At 41.1% G+C, this 12,551-nt stretch overlaps 1 protein-coding gene across 1 annotated transcript in view; it reads right to left on the bottom strand.

The window, feature by feature from the left end:
• Positions 1-12,551, bottom strand: part of NUFIP1 (nuclear FMR1 interacting protein 1) — a 33,585-nt gene that overhangs the window by 11,114 nt on the left and 9,920 nt on the right. The window contains exons 6-7 of the mRNA XM_055426051.2: positions 4,402-4,494; positions 1,125-1,318 (exon numbers count right to left, since the gene is read on the bottom strand). Of these exons, the coding sequence (XP_055282026.2) occupies positions 1,125-1,318; positions 4,402-4,494 (287 nt within the window). The remainder of the gene's footprint in view (positions 1-1,124; positions 1,319-4,401; positions 4,495-12,551) is intronic.

The raw sequence follows: 12,551 nt of genomic DNA, 5'->3' as shown, positions 1-12,551 counted from the left end.
AGCCCAACATTTCCTTATGCCAAGATCTGATTCCATCCTGATTTAGTCAATGAAGCAGCTGCCTGCCACCCCCCGCCCATTTCTTCCCATCCTTTAAGTTCAATAATCTGCTGTGTGATTATCAGAGAAGCCACTTTCCCCCAAGCCGAGCAGGGCCTGCTGGCAAACCTACAGCAATCCTTCATCAGTCCACTCACTGGTAACACACCTGTGCAAAAGAAGAAGCACTCACAACTAGATAAAGCCTCACACACCTTGTTACTAGAAGGAAAGATGGTAAAATATTGACATCAACGTTTTCATTTTTCAGAAGAGAAATGAAGCCTTAGAGGCTGAATGATATCTTTCTGTGAAAACAACATTTCTTTCCTTTAATTTTTCAACTTGTAAGCAACAGTAAACTTATCTCCTAAATTCTAGAGGGAACTCAAGAATAAATAATAAACATATAAATATATTCTATGCTGTGAGGAAGAACAGTATTATTTAATATACTGAATTAATGTTATTTACCCAAAGAGAACAGGTTCATGCTGAGGAACATAAATACTGGCTTCCCCTGGAATTACTGCTTTCTAGGTGGGAAAATTCATCTAATGGTATAAATCTGAATCAGCATCAATACATTCAAAACAGTCTTAAGATACTTCCAAGATTATATGCAAATTACCCAATAAATATAATCTTTCTCCCACATTCTGCCTGCTTCATGCATTCATTCCCAAGATTCATAAAAAGTTTCTTAAAGTGAAGTTTTAAATAAGACACTCCTATTAGAAACAAAGGATTTCCCTGGTGGCTCAGAGGTTAAAGCGTCTGCCTCCAAAGCGGGAGACCCGGGTTCGATCCCTGGGTCAGGAAGATCCCCTGGAGAAGGAAACGGTAACCCACTCCAGTATTCTTGCCTGGAGAATCCCATGGACGGAGAAGCCTGGTAGGCTACAGTCCACGGGGTCGCAAAGAGTCGGACACGACTGAGCGACGGAACGGAATTAGAAACAAAAGCATCATTCTACTTTTTTACATTTTTGCCATTAAACTCTCCATAAACAAGGATGTGAAGAATCAACTTCTGCATCATTGTCTATACTCTTAAAAACACGGTGTTTTCCTATTTAGCTTACCAGAATCAGTGTTTACCAAAACACCCAGGGGGTCTGAATTTGCCTCAGGTGGACTTTCAGGCTTCAAATCACCCAAGTGATTGCCTGACCCAGTAGCTGTTCTCTGTTCAGCATGGCCATTTTTCCATTTATGATGTTTGCCAGGATTTTGGATTTTTGCCATCTGCGAATGTCTGGTCATCCCCTTCATCTTGCTGCAATAAGAAAAATGCAATTCTTAATATAAAAGGCACTGACCTTCCAAGAAAAATTTGAAAAAGATTACTGAATGCAAAAGAAATTTAGCTGTCAAATCAATTACTTGTCACCTACTACACTGAAGAGATCAGAAAAAAATAAACTCAATGGCTTCCAAAGACAGAACGTTAAATGAAAACACACAATATATCATACTTTATCAATTCCAAATTGTGCATTTCCTCCCATAATTTAATCCCTCTAAATTGGGCTATGTTGTACAATCAACAGCAAGTGAGTTTAATTGGCAGCATTCTTTCATTCCTATTATACATAAGATAAAATGTTCCTCAGGGCATCCCAAGTGGCCCTAGTGGTAAAGAACCCACCTGCTAGTGCAACCTGGATCTGGAAGACCCCCTGGAGGAGAACAAGGCAACCCACTCCAGTATTCTTGTCTGGAGAATTCCATGGACAGAGGAGCCTGGCAGGCTACAGTCCAGAGGGTTGCAAAGAGCTGGACAAGACTGAAGCGACTTAGCACACAAAATATTCCTTAAGACTTTACAAAGTGTGTTAACTCTTATCTACTTAATGTTAAGGAGCCTTCAAGTTTCTGAGAATTTTACAAACAGGCTACCTTGTTTCTTATTTGAGCTTCATGACAACTCCTTGAAATAGATTAGACAGGTATTGGGTTGGCAAAAACGTTCTGGTTTTTACATAACATCTTACCGAAAAACCCAAACAAACATTTTGGCCAACTCAATTATTATTTTCTTCATGTTACAGGAGGATAAACTTAAAGATCATAGACCAAGCACAATTTCACAGCTGGCTCAAATCAAGTGCCCTCTCAAACCACCTTAATTACTACACTTAAGAGGAAAACAAATAATTATGCGAGCACATGCTTATGTAAATTATGCACAGGAAAAAAAAGACCTTTTAAAAAAAGGTTCATTACATATACTCTCAATGGACAATACAAGGCAAGAAAATAATACTAAGGCATATAATAATAAACATAAAGCTAGTGATGAAAAGAAAATCTTAAAAGCAACCAGAGATAAAAGGTATTTTAAGGTAATGGTAACAGCAGATTTCTCTTGGAAACCATACAAATAATAAAACAGTGGGGTAACATCTTTAAAGTACTTTAAATACCAAAAATACCATTAACCTAGAACTGCATATCCAGCAAAATTATACTTCAAATAGGAAGGTAAAATAAAGATCTCTTCAGAGACATAAAGCTGGAAGAAGTCATCTTCAGCACACCCTCACTATAAGAAATGTTAAAGGAGGTCTTTTAGGCAAAAGAAAAATAGTATCAGATGGAAAGATGATCTCCACTCAAGAATGAAGGCACAAGAAATGGTTAACTACATAGGCACCCTAGCCATCAGCTAACCAACCCCTGGCTGTGACTCTGTCAAGATCAGCAGATAACCCCCAACTGACCCCAGATACATGTGCTATTGAGACTAACATATGAGAGAAAAAAAACAAAACAAAACAAGACACCTATTAAAAGTAAAAAGACAAGCCACAAGCTGCAAGACTGTATCTGCACCACCTATACTCTACACAAAAAATGACCTGTATCTAAGGAAGTAACTCCTACAAATCAAGAAAAGCAACTCTATTAAAAAACAGTCTATTAAAAAGTCTATTAAAAAACAGTCAAAGTCAATGAACTTTTTGGCCAATCCAGATATATTCTCACAACTGAGTTCTGTACAGCAGTTAAGAATGGATTTACCAAAAAAAAAAAACACACACACACACACACAAAAAGAATGGATTTACAGCTATAAACAATATGGATGAACAGCACAAAATAATTCTGAGTCACAGAAACTATACCAAAGAAGATATACTACGTGATTCCACTTATACAAGGTTCCGCTTCCCTGTGGCTCAACTGCTAAAGAATCCGCCTGCAATGCGGGAGGCCTGGGTTCGATCTCTGGGTTGGGAATAGCCCCTGGAGAAGGAATAGGCTACCCACTCCAGTATTCTAGCCTGGAGAATTCCATGGACTGTATAGTCCATGGGGTCACAAAGAGTTGGACACAACTGAGCGAATTCCACTTTCACTTTCATACAAGGTTCCAAGAACAGGTAAAATCAATCTATGATGATAGAACTCAAAAGAGGTTACCTTTGTGGGGAGGCGTGGAACTAGGTAGGAAGGCCTAAGAGAGAAAAGCTCTGTGAGGTAAATACATCCTATATATTATTAATCTATGTGGAAGTTACACGGGTATGTAGCCATGTGTGCATGGACAAATTCATTGAGTTGTACATGATACAGAATAAAATGGGAAAGTTCTGTGAAGGTGAGGTACTGGGAAAATGGGAGGTCTCATACACTGCTGCTAGGAGAGTAAACTGGGATAGCTTCTATGACAGATATTTGGCAGTTAGCTATCAATATTAAGAATACATATCTTTTGACTCAGAAAATCCACCTCTAAGAGCAAACCTTCAGAAACATCTGCACATGTAAAATGTATGTACAGGGCAATAAGGGCAACTTTTTATTAGTAAAAGATTGAAAACGAACGTCTGTCAATAGAGAATTGGTTTAATGAAAAAAAAAGACAAACTTGCAGGAATATTCCTACACACCCTCAGACAATGAGGAGTCTTGTTTTTATGTTAATACAGAACAATTTATTATTTGGCTAAAAAAGGCAAGATGGAGGACTGTATCGCAAAAGGAAAAGAACAAAAGAGACTACTATCTATGCGCTGGATACAAATGAGCATCTCCAGAAGGACAAACGGGTTGCCTCTGGGAAGGAGAGCTGTTCAGCCAGGGGACAACGACAGAAAAAACCTGCTAATATAGATCATTCTGAAACCCATGGGAGTACAGGGTATTATTATACTCACACTGTACCTATGAGCATAGGTATATTATTTTAAAATATAATTTTAAAAATTCAGCAAAAAAGTTACAAAAGCAAAAATTTCAGAATTGAAAGTATAGAGGTTTTAGGATTTGGGTGTGTCCTCTTTTCATTATTTGGAAGAATGTACAGGCATTTAAAAAGAGCACTGAGAGTGCAAGCAATTTTCAGGAACTTACCCATACTGTGTCGTCGTCAACACCGCTCCTCTCTTTTCCTTTTCAAGTTTTAACTTTTTCTTCCTTTCGATATTAGCTAGAGTTGGGTAGTTTCTAGAAAACAATAAGAATCCATTATAAAAGGGCTTTCAGAGTACAGTTTTAATTATGCAGTCAAGCAACTGCTTTAACAGTTCTGGTTTAACTAAAAATGACTAATACAGTAAATTGATGTAAACTTTGAATTCCTTCCAGATTTTTTTAAGGGTAAAAAAAGTAGGTCTACAACGACCTAGACCAGTGGCCAGTCCACAAACTCTGCTTCCAGTCTGCTACCAGGTGAGAACTTACAACAGAACGCAAGGCAAGCACATAATGTGCTGAAATGGATAGAATTCACATATTTGGCACATATCCATAAATACTGTAAGAAAAAAATGTACTTTCTTAGGCATGCACTTATGCAAACACATACTAGCAGGTATATCCAAAGTCACCAAGATAAGAAAGAGACAATGCTCAAAAAATAAACGGTCTACCAGGAAGGATAAGAAAAGCATGGTTGTTTCTAAAGAACAACTATAACAGGGTACAAAATAAAATAAGCACCCCCTTGGGAGTATAAAGATTGGAGGGTGGGGAGGAAAGATCATTATCTAGAAGAAATCCACAAAGAAAGGAACACAAAAGACACAGCCTTAAACGGTGTTAATAGACACAAATCCAATGGGGGAGTGTCAGTGTTCTAAGCAGAGCAGACAACACAGACAAACCAAGGTCTAAAAGTGTGAGAGATACCCAGAGAGTGGCAAGTGGTTCATTTTGGATGAAACAGTTACAGGCAATCAGAACAGAAAGGGAGGCTGGGGCCCAAATGTGCCTTGAATGACAGACTAGAAAGCCTATTTTTGATTCAGGGGTGATGGGGAGCCACTGAAAGTTACGAACAGGGAGAGAGATGAACAAGGCAGTGAGTGAGATTAAACCTGACAGCAGTGTGCAAGATGCATTGCTCTGACAAAGCTTTCTTTGTTCCTTGGCACAGCTGTGTGGAAACGGAGGCACCAAACCTTGGTGGTGAGAGGAACAGATCCTAGGAGGGCGAACACAGACAGCTCTCCTCCCACTCAGCCTGGCTGCTCATCAGAAGGAATTCTGAGAAACATCAACACACCGTGTTCTGCCATTACTTCCAGGACACTGTTCCCACCCTTCTTTTTACAACATCTGCATCACTGACGTGCACAGCTCAGACAACATGAAACTCATGGGCTGGGCACATTGGAAGATCAGAATGGAAATGACACTGAGTAAGCGGTGAAGTAATTAGAAAAAAAAGCAATGGATTTCAGCGAGGACGTGACAAGGCAATCTACCCAGCCAAGAAAAATAAACTTCATAAATAAAACATGATTAATGTACAAGCTATAAATAAACATAAGAAGAAAAGACCAAGGTCACAGGAGATAAAAACCTGACAGCCAGTCAGCACCGCATGACTACACTTTCAGAAAGCAAATACAAGGACTCCAGCGCAGGTATGAGTGTGCCGTCCTCCCCTCACAACACTCAAAAGTGACCAGAAACTCTAGGGGTGATACAGCCAGCTTTGTACTGCTGAAGTGAAAAGGAATGTTGAGGAAAACTCAGACGTGGGAGGGATTCAGAAGGGACTCACAGATGATTAACAGGATGAAAAATAAAACCTCCGAAGAAAGATGAGAGGAACTGGGACAACTTGCAGCCTTTAAGAGGAAGAGAAGTGACAAACGCCACAATCTTAGAGAAGAGGGCCGACAGCTGTTCTCCATCTGAAGACAAACTCCACGCAAGCAGAGATGATGAGGGAAAAGGTGATGACTGTCACAGGCCCCGCCGCGTCCAGACACGTAACACACAGCTACTCAACACTTCTCACACCTCTGAAACTCACTGATTCTTACCACTTGCATTTCTTTCACATTTCTCTTCTGAGCGTTGCAGACCAACCCTGGCTTAACATGCTGGGCTATGTGCTGAACAGAAGGACTTGGTCCTCCAGTGATGCGTGGTGCGGAAGTGCTTCTCAATGATGAGCAATATACAGAATTTGTTATAGCAAGTGGGTTTTAGGTGAGATACAAGAAAGAACCCCTGAAATGAGACATCGAGAATGTTGTGGAAACGCCTTTGGTGGAAGTCTTTTAAAACAGCTCACTTTTTCTTTCTGGCTGATTAAAGTTATCACTTTCCTAAAGGTAGTGGCTGTTTATAACCCTCCCCAAGTTTTAAGATTCTGTTTTTCAGTGCTTAAATATAATTTTCTTCCCCAAAGTTATGCCACTCTTCTGTACACAGAGACTAAAAACTACAGAAAACAAGGGTACTAGAAAGCAAATTTTTTTCCCCAAAATGGGAAACCAGGAACACAAGACCTAGTTAGACATGCAACGATCATCAGGAAGCTCCTTCCAGCAACATACTACTGAGATACAAGATTAAGGAAAAGGCTGGATCTTGGATACAGACACAGTTCAGGTTTCTAAAGCACACAACACACAGCAAACTGCTGGAAACAACATCACAAACGGTCTTACACTGACTGCACAGTTAAATAACGATAACAGTTCAGGATCTCCTGGTAAAGAACGGATGTTATGAAGCTATAGACTGAGAAGTGATATTTCCACAGTTGGCTTCTCTATTTTTATCACTTTTCTCCCTACTTCCATCTTTCCCCAGCACCCCAAAAGGAACTGACCCTGAAACTGTCACACTTTTTTTCTTTCTTTCACTTCTTAACTCCTCTTTGCCTTCCCCTATAAGCTTCCAGTGACAGCTCTTAAGCCCCAGAGTCAATAAATGGGCAACAGGGAACCAATCATTATCTTGGCACATCTCATTCTGGATACATCTTATCCTTTCCTTCTCAAGTCTCCACCCACTCACTGGCTTTTCCCCTAAGCCTGCTCTCTAGAAAAACACAATCCCTCTGGACTCTCACTGAACCACAGCTGCTTCAACCCGACTACATTTTTATTTCAAAGTCTTTTCAAACTTCAAAAAGATAGAGCATTCTTCAGGAGCACACCCCCGCTGCTGGAATTCTGCAAGAACTGGGGGCGCAACTGTTAAGCATTTCCTCAGAGCCAGTTAACTGCTTCAATAAATAACACAGTACTACTCCACCTAGTGGACACCCCATCTGCTGTGAAGTGGGTTTCAGTCTTGAAAAGCCAGGTTTTGGAAATGAACCTCTCTCACTCAAATTTCCCTAATGCCAAATCATACAGCGTTTGTACCCCCAGAATATGGGAATGAAGAAAGACTCACTTTGAGTTTTTTCGGCTGCAATTTCTTTTTTTTTTGCAGATTATTAGTGGAAAGCCTTAGAAAGCATCACTACGAACAAAGCTAGTGGAGGTGATGGAATACCAATTGAGCTATTTCAAATCCTGAAAGATGATGCTGTGAAAGTGCTGCACTCAATATGCCAGCAAATTTGGAAAACTCAGCAGTGGCCACAGGACTGGAAAAGATCAGTCTTCATTCCAATCCCAAAGAAAGGCAGTGCCAAAGAATGCTCAAACTACCACACAATTGCACTCATCTCACATGCTAGTAAAGTCATGCTCAAAATTCTCCAAGCCAGGCTTCAGCAATATGTGAACCGTGAACTTCCAGGTGTTCAAGCTGGTTTTAGAAAAGGCAGAGGCACCAGAGATCAAATTGCCAACATCCGCTGGATCATGGAGAAAACAAGAGAGTTCCAGAAAAACATCTATTTCTGCTTCATTGACTATGCCAAAGCCTTTGACTGTGTGGATCACAATAAACTGTGGAAAATTCTGAAAGAGATGGGAATACCAGACCACTTGACCTGCCTCTTGAGACACCTGTATGCAGGTCAGGAAGCAACAGTTAGAACTGGACATGGAACAACAGACTGGTTCCAAATAGGAAAAGGAGTACGTCAAGGTTGTATATTGTCACCCTGCTTAGTTAACTTATATGCAGAGTACATCATGAGGAACGCTGGGCTGGAAGAAGCACAAGCTGGAATCAAGATTGCCAGGAGAAATATCAATAACCTCAGATATGCAGATGACACCACCCTTATGGCAGAAAGTGAAGAGGAACTCAAAAGCCTCTTGAGGAAAGTGAAAGAGGAGAGTGAAAAGGTTGGCTTGAAGCTCAACATTCAGAAAACAAAGATCATGGCATCTGGTCCCATCACTTCATGGGAAATAGATGGGGAAACAGTGGAAACAGTGTCAGACTTTATTTTTTGCTCCAAAATCACTGCAGATGCTGATTGCAGCCATGAAATTAAAAGACGCTTACTCCCTGGAAGGAGAGTTATGACGAACCTAGAGAGCATATTAAAAAGCAGAGACATTACTTTGCCAACCAAGGTCCGTCTAGTCAAGGCTATGGTTTTTCCAGTGGTCATGTATGGATGTGAGAGTTGGACTGTGAAGAAAGCTGATCACTGAAGAATTGATGCTTTTGAACTGTGGTGTTGGAGAAGACTCTTGAGAGTCCCTTAGATTGCAAGGAGATCCAACCAGTCCATTCTAAAGGAGATCAATCCTGGGTGTTCATTGGAAGGACTGATGCTAAAGCTGAAACTGCAATACTTTGGCCACCTCATGCGACGAGTTGATTCACTGGAAAGGACTCTGATGCTAGGAGGGATTGGGGGTGGGAGGAGACGGGGACGACAGAGAATGAGATGGCTGGATGGCATCACCGACTTGATGGACATGAGTTTGAGTGAACTCCGGGAGTTGGTGATGGACAGGGAGGCCTGGCGTGCTGTGATTCATGGGGTCGCAAAGAGTCAGACACGACTGAGCGACTGAACTGAACTGAGTGGAAAGCCTTAAGGTTTTTAATTGAACAGAACTCCATATATTTGTTGGAACTACACATTAAAAAATAATAAATACCACCTTAAAATATATTGGGGTGGGAAAAGGGGTGGCATGACCCCTCTTACAAGAAGTCTAACAAAACGATCTGATTGCTTGCCTTCCAAAGACACCAGGTATCCCTTGACTGAAAGTGTTAGCCCCACGTGGCAAAAATGAAGGCTTCTGGTGCCTGTGGTCTCCTGGAGATTTAAAGATCTTCCTACGTCTCCTATTAGAGTGAGGGTCTTAAGGTCAAGAGTCTACTCCTGTTTTTCAGTAACCTAGGTCATATATAAAACAATCTTTGCCTTTTCAAATACTGAATGGTATGCTGTGCTAAGTCACTTCAGTTGTGTCCAACTCTTTGCAACTCTATGGACTGTAACCCACCAGGCTCCTTTGTCCATGACATTCTCCAGGCAAGAATACCAGAGTGGGTTGTCATGCCCTCCTCCAAGGGATCTTTCTGACCCAGGGATTGAACTGAGTCTCTTACGTCTCCTGCACTGGCAGGTGGATTCTTTACCACTAGCACCACTTCAGTTCAGTGGCTCAGTCGTGTCCGACTCTTTGTGACCCCATGAACCGTAGCATGTCAGGCCTCCCTGTCCATCACCAACTCCCAGAGTTCACTCAAACTCATGTCCATCGAGTCGGTGATGCCATCCAGCCATCTCATTCTCTGTCGTCCCCATCTTATCCTGCCCTCAATCTTTCCCAGCATCTGGGTCTTTTCAAAAGAGTCAGCTCTTCGCATCAGGTGGCCAAAGTATTGGAGTTTCAGCTTTAGCATCAGTCCTTCCAATGAACACCCAGGACTGATCTCCTTTAGGATGGACTGGTTGGATCTCCTTGCAGTCCAAGGGACTCTCAAGAGTTTTCTCCAACACCATAGTTCAAAAGCATCAATTTTTCTGCACTCAGCTTTCTTTATAGTCCAACTCTCACATCCATACGTGACTACTGGAAAAACCACAGCCTTGACTAGATGGACCTTTGTTGACAGAGCAATGTCTCTGCTTTTTAATATGCTGTCTAGGTTGGTCATAACTTTTCTTCCAAGGAGTAAGCGTCTTTTAATTTCATGGCTGCAATCACCATTGGCAGTGATTTTGGAGCCCAAAAAATAGTCAGCCTCTGTTTCCACTGTTTCCCCCTCTATTTGCCATGAAGTAATGGGACCAGATGCCATGATCTTAGTTTTCTTGGGAAGCCTCAAATACTGAATGTTTATCTCTAATTTCAAACTAAAGTCTTGTCAGGAAATTATTCAAAGCTATAATGTGTATCAACATAAATTCAAAAGTGGCTGAGATTTCTTGATTATATTAGCAAACCAAACTGGTCTTCCACCAGGAACTTTATATAAATATACACCACCTAAGCTAGTTCCCATGTTACTCTTCCCTAAGTTTCTCTAGCCAATGGAGTTTTTTCCTTTAAAGCACTTGCTGCACAAAAACCACAAGGTGGCAGAGCTCACACTCACACGAGGACAGCTACTGCAGAAAGTAATGCATTCAAATACAGATCAGTTTGGTTTGTCTCAGTGATGATTTGTCCTGTGAGATGAGAATTTACTGTTCAAAACCACAGCAGTATAAATACCACTAATTATATTAATTCCAACTATCATTACTAATCAGATCAACACTGCCCAATTTCTTTAACAATGATATACAATTTATAACATAAATTTAAAATATGAATCTCAGTACAGTTTCTCCAACTGCCTACTTTCAAGTACCAAAACAGAATTACACCCACAATAAAAATATTTTCAAATCTTATTTACACATATCAACATTTATGTTGTTATTGTTCAGTTGCTAAGTTGTGTCCAACTCAGCAGCACACCAGGCCTTCACTGTCTCCTGGAATTTGCTAAGATTCACATCCATTGAGTCGGTAATGCTTTCTAACCATCCGTCCTCTGCTGCCCTTTTCTCCTTTAGCCTTATAATCTTTCCCAGCATTAACATTTATAACCATCCCTTGTATCTATGCCACCACGGGATATAAACAGCCACATAAACTGCAGGTAATAACATTTCTAAAGATTATAATTTTTTTAAAAGACTTATAAGCAAAAATGTTCATCAACAGGACCAGAATAAGGGGCATCTACACCAAATATGCAGAGGGGATACCATATTCAAAGAAGGACAAGATATTCCTCTAGATGGATGAGGAAAAATATTCCCCCAAACTTAGGCTGGCAGGATTTCAGGTGGACTAAAGCAGCGAACAGAACTTCAAGGCTGGAAAAGGTAAGATTTTCTAGAAGCAGCAACATGATCAAAACTGAAGCTGAAAGTTCAAAGAACCTGTTTGGGATACGATAAAAGGAAAAAGAAGTCTGGTTGGGACAAAGAGCTCCTATAAGCAAGCAATGTGCAGTTAATCAGAAAAGATAAGACATATAAAGCCCACCTTATTCTACTCACATTCGAGACAGATTCCACAGCAATCTGTCAGTTCCAAGACATTCTGTTTTCACTGGCATTTGAGTTGGCTAAGATAAAATCAGCTTAACAAATTTATTTTTAAATTTTATTCTATATAGTCACCTATGTAACTAAGAAATACATGCATATCAGCATCTAATTTTGCATGGAAGAAAACAGCAAATGAAAAGAGAATAACCTAACCTTGTTGGTCAAGTCAATTCCTTAAGTGTGATAACACTGCTGAATATTCACCTGCAGAGCACACTTCAGCTGTGTGGTTTTCTTCAACAACACTGAGCAACTGAGGCAGAGCTGAGATTTTTGCCGGTGGGTGTGATGAAGGGCAACGGAATGAGGGAGCTGAGCTGCTGAGAGGAGTGGAAGTGATTTCAACTTGGCAGGAGGCCAAGATGGAAGAGGCGTGAGAAGAGAAGGAGGGGTGGGTAGAGATGAGAGGTCTCAACTCGTCCAGGACCGGTGCCGTTCACAGAGGTAGAAGGGACAGGGAGAGAGCGGATGGGGCAGAAGTTAGATCCAGAGAGGAGTAAGCCCAACTGTAGGACTCCTGGAGCAGAGCCCAGAAGATGAGATCCGTGGTGCGACCATTAAAGTAAGCGGCAGAGACTGCATGGAGATGGAGGGCCCTGGAAACTGGAAGGTAAAGGTGCTGGATGAGCTCTACGGTAAACTGTGAGTCTCAAAAAAGTCAGTGGAATTCAAAGTATGCCCCCTTCCGGTGGAACCACAACCCCAATGGCCAAGACGATGGCAATCCCTCTTGTTAAGAATCATGGGGAAGGGTGTGAGAGCTGCAGAACGTTGTAGA

The sequence above is a fragment of the Moschus berezovskii genome, chromosome 13, assembly GCF_049115385.1.
Source record: "Moschus berezovskii isolate FMDL1 chromosome 13, NW_MosBer_1.0, whole genome shotgun sequence".
NCBI classification, from domain to species: Eukaryota; Metazoa; Chordata; class Mammalia; order Artiodactyla; family Moschidae; genus Moschus; species Moschus berezovskii.
Note: the sequence above shows the minus strand (reverse complement) of the source record. Positions and strands in the feature narration are given on the sequence as shown.